At 35.8% G+C, this 19,664-nt stretch overlaps 2 protein-coding genes across 3 annotated transcripts in view; one reads left to right on the plus strand and one right to left on the minus strand.

Moving 5' to 3' along the window:
* Nucleotides 1-19,664, minus strand: part of AVEN (apoptosis and caspase activation inhibitor) — a 77,539-nt gene that overhangs the window by 42,076 nt on the left and 15,799 nt on the right. For both annotated transcript variants that reach the window (XM_072337852.1, XM_072337853.1), the window contains exon 2: nucleotides 14,440-14,614. In XM_072337852.1, the coding sequence (XP_072193953.1) occupies nucleotides 14,440-14,614 (175 nt within the window). The remainder of the gene's footprint in view (nucleotides 1-14,439; nucleotides 14,615-19,664) is intronic.
* The window catches only part of CHRM5 (cholinergic receptor muscarinic 5), a 48,280-nt gene that overhangs the window by 6,813 nt on the left and 21,803 nt on the right, over nucleotides 1-19,664 (plus strand). The gene's annotated exons all lie outside the window — the stretch shown is intronic.

Raw genomic sequence — 19,664 nt, forward strand, 5'->3', positions numbered from 1 at the left:
CAGCCAAAATATAACCTACATTGTTGGGCACCGCCAACAGTGTAAGTCTAGGGATGGCTAAGAATAAGGCATACAAAGAGTGACACTTATTCAGAAACACTCTGACAGCCTCCAGCTATACGTGGTTCAGGGATTTCTGTAGTCAGAGACACTGCCTTATTTATAAGATAACCTTCCAGTCCATTTTTGAACCTGCACAAACTTTAAGCTTCTACATGATCTTGTAACAAATTTTCAAGGCTTAATTACAAATTACACAAAAAACACCTTCTCTGTTTTGAATCTGCTGCCAGTCAGCTTCATTCAGTACTCTCTTCTTACACTTACAATAACAATTTCGTTTTCACCATGTCCATCCTTTCAAGATTTCACAGACAGCTACAACAAGCTGTTCTCACATCATTTTTCTTTCAGACTGAAGAGCTCCATTCTATTCTACTCATAGTATCCTCAGTTATGCTTTGTGTGAAAACTGTTAGTCATCCTGCTGTTACACTCTCTACGTTCTTATTTCCACTGTTTCCTAGAGGAGACTTTGGGATCCCAACTGGACAAAATACGTGATGCAATTGTGTCACTGATTTATCTATGTATTGACTTCTTGTTCTCCTAATTTCTAAGATAGATTTCCTTTATTGTTGAGTACTAGTAATCACTTCAGAAGCCTTTGTATGTGATAGAGGATTGTTTCCCACCCACCCACCTTCATCTGTGATTCATTCTATCATTTGATGTTTTTCCTGCAACCATGTTCAGTCCTGAAGCAGTAGAGACAGCACAGAACTACCTTCTAACAGTGAAGGTAACAGCACAACTGTTTATACTGGTCTGAGAGCCCAGTGAGACTACCTTCCAAGAGTTCTGGGGATTCTCTATCACTGTATAATTATTTAAAATGAGACTGAAAGTTGTTTTTAAACAGTAGCTGTTCTAAAAGATGCACCCTAATTCAACTCAGATCTAGTTCATAACATTGCTATGACTGCTTGTGCTATTTAGAAAAGTTCACTTTGTCAAAAATGGTTTCTTTGGCCACGTAATCAATGAGTTTTACTGGACAGGTTGGTGCCTTAGTAGATAGACCAGTTCACTGTTCTCCAAGTAATACCCAAATAAGATTTGAATTAGAAAAAAAAAAAAAAAAAAAAAAAAAAACAACAATAATTTTCACTTCCTCAGATTTCCCAAAATGTTACTGAAATTGATGCACTATGTTCACTAATTCTCACACTGTACAAGTTAATGAAGTAACTTTAACTGAATGTTTGTCAGCAGTATTTTGTGTTTAATGCCTAAAAGCAAAATATGACAAATACTGTGAGCAAACTATTCAAGCTATACACGTTTAAAATGTTCTTCAAGAAGAGAAGAGGAGGAAATCACACAGTTTCTAAGTTTAGCAGAGTCAAGTTGACAGAACTCTGATAATGAAGAGCAGACTCCAGAAAAAAAAAAAAAAAAAAAAAAAAACACTCCTAAACACCTATACATACTCTCCTTAATAGGCTGTTCATGAATTCTCCTACTTATTGTAATGTAAATTACACAAATCATCCCTAATACCATTATGGAGACGTCATCTCTTCCTGACTGAAATTGTAGGTGTACATTATCCCTGTCACCAAAATATATCTCATCCATGTTCTGTCCTCCTTGGATTAATCCACTGAGCTTTACTTTTACAATTAAATGAATTCTACTCACATAAAATTACATTTTCAGCAGTAGGTGCTCAGTGCCTCAGCGACAGCTTTCAAAAAGGCATTACTCCAGCCTTTTAAACATACAGTGTAGCTTGTTCGATGAGTTATTTTTGTAACAGAACAAACTTCTTTCACTAGCCCTTTTTTGAATGAAATAATTTCATTCTACTACCAGGCTGGGAGATTGACAGACTTCAGGAATATAGCTGAGATTATTTTAACCTAGATACTTGGAAAAAAAATAAAATATATTGTCCAAAGCATCTGTCACTATCTAAAACATTTGAAACTGTGAGGAAACATGTTTATATATCTCCTCAGCTTTTTAAAACTTAATATCTGCTTCTGTTTCCTATTCATGGTAAGACTTAAGACTATAAATACTCTTTAACAAACAAGTTTGTAAACACAGGTATTTAAATAAGTATTCCATTTTTTCTTTCCTAAATAATGCCATTGTTCACTACCTCATTTTCTCATAACTAGTGTAGCAGTATAAAACAGTACTATGCTAATATTAATTAAAGTGGAAAGGAATGCAAAAAGACCAACCCCAGAATTGTTATAGGACTCCACTACTAATAAATGTACAGTCAAAAGAAAATCCCTAAAATCTGAATGAACAAACATAGAACAAACTATTTTGATGCATGGGCACTAAACACAAATACTATATTTAAAAAAAAAAAAAAAAAAAAAAAAAAAAAAAAAACCCACCCTCAAACATCAACAAAGATAATGTAACCAAATCCCAGCATTATGGAGACTTTAAAATGCCTTGTCTCTACCTAAATATTACTTTCACAGTGATATTTATAAAGATCAATTTTCCTTGACAAGTTAAAGTGTGCTCATAAGTTACAGGGATGAGTTCTGAGGCTTTCAGACTGCATTTCTACAAGTTAATTTAGTCATCTCATACTTGTAGGCAATTTTCCTCTAAGTGAATAGATTGTTCTTCTCTGAGATTTCTACTCCTCCTTTTTTATTCCCATGGCCAAATACAACTCAAAGAAATAAAGTTGTCTGTAGAATAAAAAGAAGGTATATATATAGAAAAACAAGTATAAATGAACTCTTACTAAGCTTTTACAGAATTAACAGAAGTAAAATAACAGGCAGGCAGAAACACATGGAGCAGCAACAGAAAATACAAAGCAGGCTCTTACTTGCATTAGAAAACTGATTTGTTCTCCACATTCTAACTGTAAATACATATTAAAACAAATCTGGATCTCTGTTCCTCAACGTATTTACTGCTAACATTGAGGTTCCACAGTCCAACTCAGTTTAACCCAGTATGTAAGCATGCTACCATAAACAAAAACAAAAGTGTTCACTCCTTCCCTTAGAACTACCAATCCTTGTATTTCACTGATTCCCCAAGATCTTTCCCCTTTTCACCAGTTCAGTTTCATGTTCTTGCCAACTTTTTGGCACCGTTCATGCACTCAAATCAGGCAAGTACATCCATATCTGGTAATGGACCATAATATTATGGAAGTGTGTTTCAGACTCACTTGTTCAGAAGAGAAGATGTGATTATAATTTATGATTGAGATCAGAAGCAGTGTAATACAACACAACTTCAAATTCATTACATTCTTAGAGATAAGAACTCCTCAGCTGCAAAGCAAAGAGACCAACAAAGACAAATACTCAATAAAAGCAACAGAGAAGCAGAGACACGTAACAGACAAATGAATGGATGAAAAAAATCCAAAATAACTTATAGCCACCTTCACATCAGAATTCATGTTTTAGTAGTGACAGACATGACTACAAAGCAATTAATATTTACATACAAAGTTCTTTAGAGATGCAAAACATCACCTAATAGCTACAGGTTTCTTTCATCCAGTACTTACTGAAGGTCAAGGCGAGTACCTTTTTTTTTTTTTCTTACAGTTGGAAAAAGCATGGTTAGCCAACCTATTTTGAGGGCAAGTGACAAATATTTCATTAGTTGGAGTAAAACACTTTCTCCACTTTCACAGAAGTTATTTTTCCCCACCTACTCCCATCTGAAGTGACAGGTGATAGCATGAAATGAAAGGGAACATGAAAACACCTTCCATTCTCACTCTTCTGCCAGTGACACAAGTCCCTTTCAAACACCCATCAAGCAAAACCAGAAGCAATTGCTGTATACAATTCCTTTTTGGGGTTTGTCCTTGGGGTAACAGAACCCTAAAGAGGATACTTGAAAGGTACAGCAAATTTATAGCTGCTTTTCTAAATGAAAAAGTATGCTTCTCAATATAAGAAAGTAAAAGGAAAAAATTAACCACATTCGAGACAGGAGAGAGAATGAATACACTAGCCTTTAAGAGAGTTCTGGAGCAATCACTACACACCTACAAATGTTCCCTGTGTAAAACAGAAAGCCAAAAGGCTAAGGTTTATTAACTTCTCAGAAAACACAACCAGTTAAGAATCCTCTAAGTCATGCACAGAGACCTGTGACAAACACTGTGTCTGAAGATCCCAGACTAAAAGGCCTTTACCAAGGCACCCTATCCTATATATGCATTGTAGATTTTTTTTTTTTTTTCCAGGTTGGTAGATGACTTGTCTCCCAGAATGAAATGTAGTGTTATATGGGAAATCTAGATAATGATCAAAGGACAACAAGACACCTTTAGATTCCAAAGACTATTTGCCACTTAAGTACAAACTGTACCTTAGTAGCGTCACTCCTATTTTTTCTGTCAAAGAATTTCGGTCATGAAGTAGGTTAGCCTAAAGCAGATTCCATGGCATAACAGGCAATCAACACCTGAACTCTGTCATGTTGAACAACTTTATTAATGTAAAATATATCTAGAGGAAAAAAAATCTGCTCTAATAAGACTCCATCAGTAAAGAAGTCAGGATAGAAGTGCTTTTTTTTCCCCCCATTATATCATTTTGGTTCACTTCCTTGAACATCAGAAAGATGAAAATGAAGATTACCAACAGATCATCTTTTTCCAGAAAGATTACAAAGGGTATAAAGACTTGATCTCCAAGATTATCACTCTTGAACCACTAACATTTTGTTTGCTTATAAAAATTTAACCCAATTTGACTCCCATTACCACTGAACTATCAATTTACAAGAGTTAAGATTTCTAGTATCTCCATTCTGCCAGCACTTCCCATGCAGAAGTTAACCACGTGCCTCAGGTAAAAATTTATTTTCAATAAATATCCTCAATTATTGCTTCTATCTTTTAAAACAAATTTTAATGATACTACAAATCAATACAACAATTAAAATGTAATTACAATGACAACAGCCTATTGAAACACTCTATCTTGAATTTGTTTTTCCATCTTGACCTCTTACACTTTGTAGCTAGCTGATACACACTTATCAGTGACACATTTTCTGCACGTTGAAGTGCATGCACATATTCAAGGAGAAAATACCACATTGTCACACTCTGTTTTCAATCAAGATCTTAAAAAGAAACAGAGAAGGTATGATCAGTTTCACAATCCAAATTATCTGTAGCAGATTCAGAAATACCACGCTTTATAAAATGGGATGATGAGTGTGTGTACTGTCACAGGAAGGTCATCTGATTCACATTCTAGTAAAGGTTGAAAATGAGTCAGAACTATAGAAAACAGCTTCTCCCTACTTGCACCTTACTCTGTCCTTCAAATAAGATTCTACATTAGCATAGATTCTAGTTCATATGTAGACAGTTTGCAAGAAAAAACAAGACAGTGAATTTCCCTTGAGTCTTGAGTGTTGGAACATAGATAATACAAGTTTCATTTTGAAAAAAATTAGTTTGGCAAGAGTCATATGCCTTTAACATTCTTCAATAAATTTTCCTAAAACTGGACCAAAACAATAAGCCCTTTACGGGGGAAATAAAACATCAATGAATAAAATATAATAATTTTTAAAAAGCAACACATCTTTCATGTGCTCGGTGGAGCTACTTTCCTGTACAACAGCCAGAAATGCCAAAGATGTCACTCTCCTGAGAGCTGAGACAGTAAACAAGAGAACACAACATTGATGAGGAGCCAACACATGATTTGGAAAATACGAGGGGGTGTCAAGAGGAAGTGCAGCCTAGAAATTGAATGCAGGAATAGTGAACACTTGAGCAATACGATGAGATCAAAGTGTAAAAAGCAAGACAAAAATGCATACTTTGGTTCAGGAAGTCTCCAAATCAGACAAGAAGGACCAGGAGAGCCCAAGACAAGGCAGCAAACATGAGGAATAACAGCATGACAAATGGGGTAAGAGGAAAAGAAAGCTATGACAAAAACTACAAAAGAAACAGGCAGACTGTGCCCATTAGCTTCGCACTTAACAGCCTTTCTTACACTTGAAAAGTAGTGTTTAGAAACATCACTGCTCCCAGTAAACAAATTTCTGAACACCCTACTAGCAGAACAGGTCTGTCTCCTCTAATGTTGGATCACACACAAGCTAATCACATCTCTGTTTCTGGGCATCCATCAATGAACAAGGAAACATTATTATCACAGCTTCTTTTTAAAATATTAGGAAAAAAATATTTTTATGAGAAACAGAATAATTAAGTCTGCTTTCTGCAATGAAACCAATCTGCTATATCTGATACTCTTACTATCCTTGACATAAACAATAAAAATAGAGTGGCTCTTTCCCTGATGTAGGCTGCAGAGAGATGAAACAAAGTGGATTAAGTACTACTATTAAAACATACACATATCATCCAAATCAATCAACAACTTTTAATATTATCACGGAAACGTACCTGATACATACTAACGTCATTACTAGAAGACTAATATTTTCCAGGCAAGTAAATGGCAGTACCAGCTCTGAAAAGCTTACAATGCAGTTCAGGTGATGTAACAACTGCTCAGGACCCTGCTCTAATTCAGGAGACTCAACAGAATAAACAGTGTAAAACAGAATCTAAAAGGGAAGAATGAAACCAAAAGTAATACATGCCAAGACAGAAAATCAGACAGTAACAGGACAATACAAAGGGAGGAAGAGAGGCAGAAAGTAACCAAAATGGAGAGAAACCGGAATTCAGGGACAATAACATACTGAATCTTGAAAACAAAGGCAAGAGGTACTAAGCATACTATCAGCCTACAACTCAGAGTGATTACCTTTCTCATTACAGAATTTCATTGGCAAAAAAGTCAGAGACGATGATAGCACAGAAAACATAATGAACAATATGAAGGCTAGTCAGTACAGACTGAGTTTTAGGGATATTAAAAAAAGAAGGAATCATAGAAAGGACATGATTAAACAAGAGAAAGTGTGAATCACACAAGTAGACATTTTTATAAAGCTCTCAAGCCTCTGCCTTCAATTAGTGGACATGAAAACAGCAAGAAAAATTATATGGATAAAACGTTACACGATTGACGTTACTGGTTTGTGATTTCATAACAAAAGCATAATTAAACTCAATTCACTGGAAACACTGGCAATATACAGTAGCAGCAAAACATTAAGGCAAGTGATCTGAGAACTATATTGGTCAGAGAACTTATCAAATTCAGAAATCTGGAATTTACTAAATGAATGCATAGTGTGAAAAATGAGGAAAAAAGAATGAAAATGTTTGCCGTGCTGATTTTAACATGAACAAAATGTAATTCTTTTAGTCTGTGAATGTTACCCTGTTTGATTCTAAATCATAAAGCATCCAAAAACAACAGCAACAAAAAAACCCACCTTCAAAAATATTGACACCTTTTATTTTTTCCTTCTATTAGCCATCATTAGTTCTGCAATACTATCACAGATAAAATGTATGGCTAAATAGTTCTGAGACATCAGAATGTTGAAGTAAAAAATACGTACATACTCAAGACTTAGGATTACCTTATAAGTCAATTATATAGTTCTGATTATATTTTATATATACACTGGACAGGGTGGGGAAGCATAAATATGAAAACATATGGATAAGTGCAGATCATCCATTATGAGAAAATACATTTATCAAGAAGATGCAATTAACACTTAAAATCTGGCACTTCCTATTTTTAGTTCAGACAAAAAAGAAAAAAAAGACAGCTTGTCTGTTTAGAACAAAAAAAAAAAAAAAAAAAAAAAATTCTGAAATGTTAGTAATGCTAGGAACAGTGAAGGAGGAAGTACTGAGCAGATGGATAATCATCTTACACTGTTGCCAAGTCCTGAAATTTTACTGCAAATCTTTATCATGGAAGGTTTTTCTTCTGGTTGGGAAAGCTATTTAAGCAAGAGCGGAGAGGGGGAGTTAGAAATCTTGAAACTGAGTAAAATGCTATCTCTATCTTCACGTACATAAAACTGCAGTACTTCTCATGTCTATTAGCAAGTCCATAACTGTACACTGTCTATAGCAGAGTGGTCACAGCAAAAAGCTTTGGAAGTGGAAATAAGATCACTCTAGATAAGGAATGTCCAAAAATAGGAAGATGGTATCACCAAAAAGAAAAGGAATAGTCTTATGTGCAGGAATTCATCTAACAAGGACAAGCAAGAGAGGAAAGCACATCTGGGAAGTTCAGAGAATGCTTACGGAAAGAGGGAGGAAGAGAAGAACAACTTGAGAAGAACTCAATGAAAGCACATACCTAGAACTCTTTTATTTCAAAAGCGCACATTCTTGGAATATTCAAGCATCCAACTAACAGTCCGTAACTGTATCACTGTAAATGTCAGTCAAGATTAGTAACCTGCTACTAATAAATAACAAGCAGATAATACCTCTGTGTTCTACATCAACTGATGAACAGCAAGAACATCAAACTTTGGGTCTGGTGAATTTGTGTGAAAATGAGGCACCAGTGGAAAATACATCTGTTCCAAACCCAGCCATAAAGTCACGCAAAAATACTAACAGCTCTATCTTCTCATTATTTTTAGCACAGAGCTGGAGCTCTCAGATCTGATAAGCAGCAATTTGTTTTTCAGTCTAGATATTTCAATTGTACAAGAAACAGAGGCAACCCAACAGTACCTTTATGCTGTTGTGGAATTTTGTGCATTTCTTCTGTTATATTCCATAGGAGGGCTGGGAGCTTATCAGCATACAGAATGACAGTGTTTCTGCCATTATTAAATCTCCCTTCTGTTAAAATGAAAGGTCTGATTTTCTCCGTATGCTGTCATATCTATTGCCTATCTTTGCTTCAGTGACATAAGAACCGGGGGAATAATAAGCATGTCAATAGCAGATGTATTTCTTAAAGGAAGTTATACAAGTTGTTTTTCATATAAACTTTCAAGGATCAAGAATTATAACAAATATTTATTTGCTTACAATGCACAAAATAACATAATTTTACCATTTAATTCTTCCTGATGAAGATCTGCTGACCATTGCTCAAATGAAAAACAGCAGAAAAATTAAAAGCTTGCAGGAAATAAAGTGATATGGCAACACGTGGACATAAATCATTTCACAGAGCACACATACAAAATGGAAAGTAGAACTTGACAATCAAATACCAATGCAAAATGAAATCCCTGATATATACTACAGCAAACCAAAACTACAAGTAAGGCAGTTCTGAAAGGAAGTTCCCTCTACTTTTGAAACTCAAGAACCCTTTCTTAGAATCAGAACCATACCCAATAATTCCTGTTCTTTTCATTTGAGCACCGTTAGCACAGAAAATAACTAGTTTACTCTATACACTACAGTATTTTTCCAAACCTCTGCCTGTATATCCCTTGGATAGAAAACTTGTAAGAAACCCTACTTCTAGCACAATCTTTGCTCTATAACATTTTGTGTTCAGCTCAGTGATGATGATGAAAATAGAAGAGTATATTGCAATAGATTTACCAAAATTCTACAGAGAAGTCAAAAAGCAAGAGCTTGCAAAGACAGAACAGTATTTTAGGGAATGGAAAGTAACTGCTAGCTCAAATTCATGTACTTACTTCCTGTAACTTCTACTATGCTGCTCTTTTGGGTTCAATTCCACATTTCTTACAGCATTCAAAGTGCTAGGTGCATTCAGAAATTATATGGATTCTTACAACACCAAAATCATTCTGCCAGTTTTGTCTGAACTACACAGCCCTTCTCTTTCTTATCATTTAAAGTTAGCAGGATCATTCAGCCGTGTCCCAAAAGTGAAAAAGAATCATGTCCAAAACTTAATTTTTTTCATCTAGTGAATTAACATATCTTGCAACTTGGCACACTCTGAATGAAACATGAATGCTGGCAGCTTTTGGTTATTGTAGTTGTAAAGTGCACCACCTTTAAATGAAAGCCATCAAGTCTGTAATAAAATTTCAGAATCATATTTTTAAACCTAAGGCATCTACTCACAACCAAAAAAAAAAACAAAAAACCCACAACTGAAACCCATTTTGGGACACTCAGTCAAAAAATGAGGACAGCTCTTTAAACACAGCAAGATTCTCCTAGCAAAGTGAAGTTATCCTATCATTTCCACTTCTCTTGTTCTTTATGCTTCAACGGCATTATTTACTACATTGATTCAAGACATTCCCTGAAGGCTTACAATGCACTTGTAGTTTACCTGTGAGGCACCAAAAGCAATACAGGAAAGGTTACTTTGCTACATACAAAGTTAACTGATAGATAAAATGCTAAAAAAGGAAATGAAATTATTTAGGAGCTGAAGTTTCACCCTGCTTTATACAAAAATAGAATAAACCCTAACAACGTAGCTAGTGACATCAGCTGTTATCAAAGCCACCAAGTAGTTCTTGCTTAAGACTGTTTTCAGCCTGTAATTTTCCATAGTAATGGTTTGCTTCAGGTAACTGTTTCTCACTCTCCTTTCATACCAATATAGAAAAAGGAAAAAGAAAAAAAAAAAAAGTCAAAGAAAGCCATAAACAGGACCATATTTTAAGTTACATACAATAGAAATATCTTTGCATCAGCAAAGAGGAAGATGTGTGATACTTAAATTAACAGACTACAGAGAATTAAAAACTTACAAGTACAAAGCAAATACTTTTGAAATAACCTTCTTAAACCCCAAAAGTATGGAAGACTGAAAACAGGACTACAGTAATGTAATACATAAAGATCCATACATAATACAGCAAATTATGCCACCTGTCTAACTCAGTTTTTTATTCAAGGCTCCCTTTTAGTTAACAAGCAAGCACTGACATCTTAGCAGTCACTATCACAGAAGAAATACAGTATCAAGTGATCAGTTCTAACGCTGTCCTATTCCTCTGTCAGGAAGAACTACCAAAACCTCTAACAACCAATTTGTTCTACTGATTTATTTCATTTTGAATTGCTACACTAGATACTATTATCAAGTTAAAATGGTTTAATAACCCATCTCCTGATATCAGGGACATCTAATTTTCCTGCATTTGAAAATGATAAGTAAGTCAGAGTATTGGACTTAGCAAAACTGAAGCGAAACTACATTTTTAACATCTTCTGAACATGCACATAGATTATATAATGTAAGTCATTCTATATGTTCTCAGTACAGAAGAGAGAGGGACCTCTGGGAATGTATCCAAAGGGCTACAAAAATGATCCAAGGGATGAAACACCTCCCTAGAAGGACAGGCTGAGAGAGCTGGGGCTGTTCAGCCTGGAGAAGAGAAAGCCCCAGGGAGACTTGAGAGCTGCTTTTCAGTGTCTTAAGGGGGGCTAAAAGAAGAAAGGAGACAGACTCTTTAGCAGCCTTGTGATAGGAAAAGGAGAAATGGTTTCAAACTGAAGATTGGATATAAGAAAGAAGGGTTTTTTTTATCGTAACAGCAGTGAAGCACTGGCACAAGTTGCCCAGAGAGGTTGTGGATGCCCATCCTTGGAGACATTTAAAGTCAAGATGGACGGGGCTCTGAGCAATCTGATCTAGCTGTAGGTGACCCTGCTCATTGCAATGTGCGGGGGAGTTGGACTAGATGGCCTTTAGAGGTCTCTTCCAACTCAAAGATTCTATGATTCTGAAAGAAGACACAGATCTAGTGATCTAGGCATACTGTGAACAACAAAGACTTAGCCACAAAATAAATGCCAAAGCAGGAGTTTACATTCTTTTACACAAGTGTTCATTTTAGAAAAGTGCACCTCCTACTTCAGCGAAGCCTGTTCATCTATTGATATCTCTATGCTACCTACCTTTGTAGAGTTACCTACATTAGCTCATTTCAGTTAGCAAATGAAAACTACATTTCTAATTCCAAGGAGACTGTTCTGAAATGCATCTTCCACAGTTATGATCTGCTCACTTTCCAAATGTTTTAAGAACATAAGTATAATAATGTAAGTAAATTGGTCAGATTTTCACTGCTGAGAACTCATCAAATTTGTACCAGATCAAAACCGTGACATCTCATTTGAAAAATTAAGCAATAAATAAATATCCATAACCATTCTTTCATTTCACTCAACTATTCAAAAACATAAGAATATCCAATGTGTGGTTCTTTAACTATTTCTATAACTGTTTCCTGTACGTGTTACTGCCTTGCCTTCATATTCTTCCAGTTAACATATCACAATCATTTAGAAAAGATCTCATTTCACGCCTAAATAAAATTATTAGGAAAAAAAGAAAAAAAAGAAAAGGCTTCTATGCTTCTAAACAAATACAACAATTGGAAGTAGGAAAATTAAGCAAAATAAATCAATTTCGCTAAGTATAAATATCAAAATGAATCATAATAATGAAAGAAAAACAAACCTGTGATTTAAACCACACATATTCCTTATTCTATGATTCTGAGGTTGTACAGCTTTTAAACAGTGTTTTCCTTTCCTAACCATAAAGCTTTTCAAAGAATCAAAATTATTTGTTTTTATTCAGTAGATAAAAATTCAAGCTTATTCAGTAATTCATAAACATAGCTAACCTCACAAACAACACAAATAAGAGAAACATCTCTTGATTAGTATAACTAAAAGCATATCATGGGAAGTTCTGACATACTGAAAATACTGTATCGTTTACATTATTAGCAACAAAATAATGAGAAATGACAATTAAAAAGAGTTCAAGAAATATGGTCAGGCAGACACACTGCTAAAATCTTGGCTAAGGAAGAATGTTGTCACTCAGATCAACTCATTTTCTAAATACAGGATAAAACCAACAACACAAGTTTCTAATGCCCTCAGTTTTTGTGTGTCCAATTGGCTACAAATAAACTCCTGCCATTCCGTAAAACAGAGCATTTTTAATTTGCTGGAATTTGCTCAAATTGTAGTTTAAACAACACAGAAATCGTTGGATAATAAAAATATTCATTATCCTATTTTACTTCAAAACAACCTGAAACAAACCTGGAGTACTTTTTAAAACAAATGCACAATCAAGCTGAGTTGACCTACATGTGATCCTCATCCCTTTTTATGCAACTGCAAAAAAATCTGTATTATTGCTATCTGAAGGTACTTTCCTCCCCCTTAAAGCAAGTACTTTGTTTCCCTGCTCCTAATTATCAATTTACATTAACGTTAAGAACATACACAGTACAACTCCCCCAAAACATGTTTACCTAAAAGAAGGTAAAGCAAAGTAAATTCTAAAAGACTTAGTATTAACAATATGACTACTAGCAAGATCTTAAATTTCGGCATCCAAAGAATGTAAAGTCAAATAAATACATTGGTAATAATTGCGTTGGATCTTCACTTACCAGAAAGGCAAGTTACTAGAAGTAAACAGTACTTTGTTATATTCTCAGTTCAAGAGTAAAATCCATGGCAAGGTAGATCTCTTGAATTAACAATTTTGAGTTGTAATATCTTTCCACTCAAGGCTATCTTAATTGCCCAACACAGAGGTCCATACCAGATCTCCCTAATCCCAGTCAGCTTACTATGCAACACACCATTCAAAGAAATCAATAAACATGCCATGATCATATTATTAAAACCAGCGACTTAGGCCCAGTTTTGCAACACTCATGCAAAACTGAGCTTCTGAAATTGATTCTGACATACAGAAGGAAACCTCTATTTATTTAATGCAGGTAACTTATTTTTTCCCTGTAACCTGTGACTGAAAAATCCAAGTACGTGGAAACACCGAAATCTCTCAGAGCTAAGTTGTACCAAGACAAAGAAAGAAAAAGCAATCAAAAAGAGGTCAAATACTCTCTGTAGCTTTTCAGTGAACAGTCTTCTAACACAATGGCACATGAAGGGTTTCTAAAACAATTTTAGGAAACAGTTCTTTGTGCAATTGCCCATGTTACACAAGTACTGCTAAAAATAAAAAACGTGATCCAGTACAGCCTGCCCCGCTACCTCTTTAGTCTGTTATCTCCTTTAAAAAGCAGGAAACAATTGATCTTTTTTATCAAATGAATTAACACTTGCTATTCAGCACACATCTGTGGAGTGCTGATTGCAAATCCTTGTCAAAACATGCAACAGCAAACAGCTGCTTGACTGTTCTATTGTTTTTAGCCACTGTGGCAGCATTGCTTGTTTTCTGGAAAACTACCTAATGTCTGAGATAGCTAAACATTCACCGTGAGCAAGAAAAAGCTCAAAATAACTGAATTCTGCATGTGCTCAGACCCATACACAGTTTCACAACACGGCTGTAAATACAGTAGCTCTCTTTTACTCCCCACATGCTTGACTCATTGTAGCCCATGGAGACTTCTGAATAGATCAGTGGCAGATTCACTCAGGTAGATACAAGCAGTATTCTAGGGCCCTTTTTCATCATCAAGGAAGGAGAACCAGAAAAACAGTAATGTTTCAAAATGCAAAATTAAAACAGTGTATATGGAGTACAAAGTGCTTACCTGCTGAGCTAAGCAAAACACTGAAGTCTGTTCCTCTCTGTGATTCTCCACTCTCTCTCTGTCCCTCTTTTTCTGCATCCTCATAGCGGTTCCAGTTTGAAACAATCTTTCTTCTTGAGTAGTTTTTCACTTCCTCTTCTTCCTCTCGTGATTCAGTATCATCATCATCCTCTACCTGTCATATTTAAACAGACAGCAAAGCCATTACAACTCAATAGCGTTTAGCTCAGTATTTAGTCACAAACACAATTAACTACAACTACAGAAGTCAAACCCAGAAAGACAAATCAGCCTGGGTAAGTGCCATCCCATGTAACACCTGAAATGCATTCAAACTACCTAGCAGAGCTTCCTAAAACAGTCAAGCAGTGATGCTGGTGCCAAGTTGTCCCCCCTGTTCTGGAAGCCCATACCAAACAGCTTCCTTTCTGATACTGGGGGGGGAGCAGAACTACTCATTTAATCACAGCATCTCTACCTAAGTGTTGCAGTGATACAGATGATAATTGAATGAAGCATCTGATGTTTGTTGAGTGAAACTGAACGAAGAGAACATACAAATACTTTAGAAGAACAGATGCACAAATAGGCATTTCTATATAATAATTTCTATTTTAACCCACTTCCTTCAAGGCCTGAACTCAAGTAATATGGAATAATTTAACAAATCCATTTCAATCCTGAAAACCATTTTATTGAAATACACGTGGAAAAATTAAATAGGCTGCTGGCAGTCAATCTACCTGCCCAAACACTTAAAACATGATGGGACTGAAAAGAAAACTGATAACAGAGTCAACTTCAGATTCAAGCCAAACACACATTTGCGAAAGCAATTAACCATCATGGAAAATCTCCCCTGCATCAAATAAGCTCTCCTCTTCCACAGCTTGTGGTTCATCTAGAACCATTACTTCGCAGGAAAGTCTGCCTCAGAGCAAAAGGAGTACACAATAGACAAGAAGAGAACCGAGAGCAGCTGAAGAACCTGAGCAGAAGATACCTTCTGCAGAGGTCTAAAGCTCTCAAGAGGTAGAGGAGGGGAGTCAAGGAAGAAGAGATTCCCCATGTGCCTGCTCCCAAACACATCTACTGATAGCTCCATTCTTTCTTCTCTCCTTTCACAAATCACATTTTACTGCTGCCATAAAATTTAATTTTGCTGTCCCAACAATAAGTGCATTCTCCATAACAGTTAAATACAAGTTTGTCTGCACTGCTGCACAGCTTAAAGTGATTTCATTCAGTAGAAAACAATTTTAAAGGCAAGTCACCTTTCCACATATCCATAAAACAAAACACCCTTATAGCTCACCATCAGACACTGGCTTTAAGGAGGACCTTGGCATTGGTAGTTTAAATCATGTGCAATCCTCAAATAAATGTGAAGAGCGATTCTTTGTAACAAACGTCCTTGTAAGTGAAGAGCTACAACATCTTGTGCAGAAAAATTGCTAAAGGCTGAAATAGTTACTGTGTTTCTAACACTACACTAGGTTTTTTTGTTTGTTTGTTTGTTTTTGTAAGCACAGTTCTGTAGAATTACATGCTGGTACAAGACTGGACAAACTGTCACATCATACAAGTAACAAAATCAGAGCTAGAGTAATGACTTCAATATAAACAACCCACTTATATTCAAAGAACAAGCTTCCTTAACCAGCGTTCAGGAGCCCTGCTTACAAACAGCGTGAAGGAATGGTAAAATCTACAAAGAGCAGAAAAACAGATTAGAAGCAATCATACAGATATATTCCCAGTTGTCAAAAAGCTGACGAGGGAAAATATTCTGTGTATTCTCATTGGTTTTGTGCAATTTTTAGAAAGAAAAAGAGATGCTATCTCTCTGTCAGATACATAAACTAAAATAGGTGTGAACAAATGGCTGGCTGCACAAGTGAGAGGGTGAAGTCACAACTCTGCATTACGGGGGACTAACCCTGAGCTACAGTTTCCATAGAACAAAGGCCAAATCCACTTGGATTAAGATAAGAATGAATTTGTTTCCTTTTCTTCTCCTATAAATTAAATGATTTGCTATAATCCACCAGAGCCTATTGGAATTTTGTGCCTGAAATAACTTGGATGTGATACAATTCACAAGTGAAAGCAGGAATTGTGCTATACAGATGAATTTGTGTTGTACTTTCTTTAAGAAAAGAATCATCTGAGCCAGCTATGGTACTACTACTATCATAGAGCTGTTTAAAAGACGCTCTTCTTTCAAACATCGACAAACAAAACAGGAGTATCACCTTTTTTTTTTTTTATACAAAATTCTACTAGAACTAATATGGATTCAAACATTTTCTCTTAAATGCAAAACAATGATTGGCTGAATTCTTTTTCACACTTCTTTAGCTATAATACAAACAAGTAAATCGCATTTTTAGCAGTTAATTTGAACTTGAATTAAGTTGAGCTCTAAGAAGCAAACGACAATTTCCCAAGAGTGTTAATAGGCTCTGCACAGTCTAGTTCCTCCAGTACTAGCCTGAGATTTCCTTTTGAACTGTGTAAACTCCAAACACAAACCCCCTTACATCTCCCAATAAATGTTTCAAGGAAAATTTTACTTAACGCACAGTCCTACTACAGGATGAAAATGAAAGTAATCATACTTGAATATTCAACATTCAAACAACTGAAAGATGCATTTTCATCACTAAAACTATAGATTATCATGGACAACAAGACACATTTCTGATCAGTGAAGTCTCAGAAAATAATTTGCCTCTACGGCCTCTTATGAGACAGCTACCACCTAAAGTAACAACCTCAGAAACAAAAATAATCATAAATCTTCACTTCTTTCCCCTTATCTGCCTTAACTACCATTACTGAAAATGAATTCCAATCAGTACATAACAGACTTCTATCTAGAATGAAACAAAATGCCTTCACCTTCCCCATTTCCCATTCTCAAATAACAAATGACACAAGCTGAAATAAATCCTTCAAGTCAAACCAAATACAATCTTTAGAACAAATGTTACTCAGATGAGGAAAAAAACGCTTTTAAGAAAATTTGAACAGCTCAGTCCTTTACGCATGTTGATATCACAGCAAGTGCAATATACATCCTCCCCACTTAAGATAGTACCACATGCACAAACATTTGTAAACTTCATTGCAATTTTGAAAGCGGTGACAGTATGCAAAAATCCAATTGAATAAAACCAGGAAACCCTCTGACTGTTTTACCTTTAAGATATGAGTTCTGCCTATAGCTAAGATAATTAAGGTCCTTCACAGAACACCAAAAGAGCTAGGCTACTGTGTACAAGAATTTGCACAATCTGTGGCCTTTTGCAAGGATATATTTTTACCATTTACCATAGCACACAACTCCACCTTCCTTCTGAAGGAAAGTAAAATGCACAGCACGTAGGACTCTAAGAACATTTTAGTATACTCTCCTTTAGACACTGAATCTGCATGCAGTGCTGGGGAACATATTTTAGTGAAGAAAAATAGGAAAGCAAGATTTCTGTTTGACATTTGTTACAGACAGGAACATGTAGACACACACATTCCAGGACTGAAAGTGTCAAAATGAAGTAAATATTATTCTGAGCAGGCAATTTCCCCTGGGGTCAGCTTTGGGCACCTCCCTGGAACCCAGAGAGTTTTGATCAAACCAAGGCTGAGGCACACAATGGAGAAAGTGCAGCTCCGACCTCCCACATTCTGCTTCACTGACTCAAGCACCCTTCTCTGTAAGTGCAGTCAGTCCTAACACATTAAGCACTAACACTCAACGAGAACTGTTGAGCTCACAGCCCTTTTAGAAACCCGGCAGTGCGTCAGAAGTCAGAGCTTCCATTATGACTTTCTAAAACTTCCTATGAGACTTTCTATTACCTTTAGGAAGCCACAAGAGTTGCTTATAGCTCTCTTTCTTCCTGTTCAGTTCTATTAACTTTGTAAGAAAAAAAATTAAGTGTCTAATCTTTGTTCGTGCTTAAAATGTTCTGCAACAGCTTGAAGGAACATACAAACAACACACGCTCAGTTTATCTTTCTTTGGGCCAACTACCCTTCCCATTATTTAGCTATCAGGCATTATTACACTTCCTGATTGATTTTGTTAGTATTTCTTCCACTTTTCTTCCTGACAGGGCCTCTTCACAGAACATATGAAAACATAAGAGCTTTGAGTCAACTGTCTTGAATGCGCTCTTCCTTTCTGGGATAGCTGCAAGGTGGTGGCCAAGTCCCAGTGACATTCAGGCTAAACTATCAAAACACCAATTTTTTCTTCTCATCAGTGTAATACTAGCAAGACAAAAAGGAAAACATCCCACATATTCAATTTGACCTACATGATCAGCTGTATCATGAATGGACATACTTAAAATAGCAAGGCATCTATCTCTGCAGGGACAGTTTCTCCTTTCCTCCTCATCCCAAAGTAAGCAGCATCTATTACAGCAGCTAAATTCTCACAGATAGAACTTCTAAGTCATAGAGTAAAAAAAAAAAAACATTCAAAATTAAGCAACAAGGTTGTTCAAAATCTCAGCACTTTAAATGATTGCACAGAATACAGTCTGTATGCAGAGGCTTGTATTAGTGGCAATATAACTAATGCAGCTGAAATGAACTGCTCAGTGATTCCTCTAGACAGATGAAAAGGGAAATAAAATCACATAGCCGCTCTAACAAACACATATCTCCTTTTAATTAAATTGTTACATACTACATTATCAAGATATGTATATCAAGGTATACATACTCCACTATCAGGAAAAATCTAATGAAGTATACTATCATATTGTTCTCTCCACCTAAGAATATTAATGATAAAATTCTGAACAGAGAAAAAAAAAACTGCAAGGTAGAACAAGGACAGAAACCACTTCAAACCATATAAAAGCAACGTCAACACGAAGAGTAGGATACAATCTCCCAAACTATTCTTATTTAGTACTCTTAATCCGGGTTTTAGAAAAGTAAATGAAAGATTTACAGGAAAGATGTGGAGGAGCCTATTGGAGCAGATCCAGAGGACGATGAAGATGATCAGAGGGCTGGAGCATCTCTCCTATGAAGAAAGGCTGAGAGAACTGGGCTTGTTCAGCTTGGAGAAGAGAAGGCTCCAGGCAGACCACACTGCGGCATTCCAGTACTTGAGGAGAGCTTATAAAAAGGAGGGAGACCAACTTTTTACATGGTCTGACAGAGAAAGGACAAAGGAAGATGATTTTATACTAAAAGAGGGG

Source organism: Excalfactoria chinensis, chromosome 5 (assembly GCF_039878825.1).
Source record: "Excalfactoria chinensis isolate bCotChi1 chromosome 5, bCotChi1.hap2, whole genome shotgun sequence".
NCBI lineage: Eukaryota > Metazoa > Chordata > Aves > Galliformes > Phasianidae > Excalfactoria > Excalfactoria chinensis.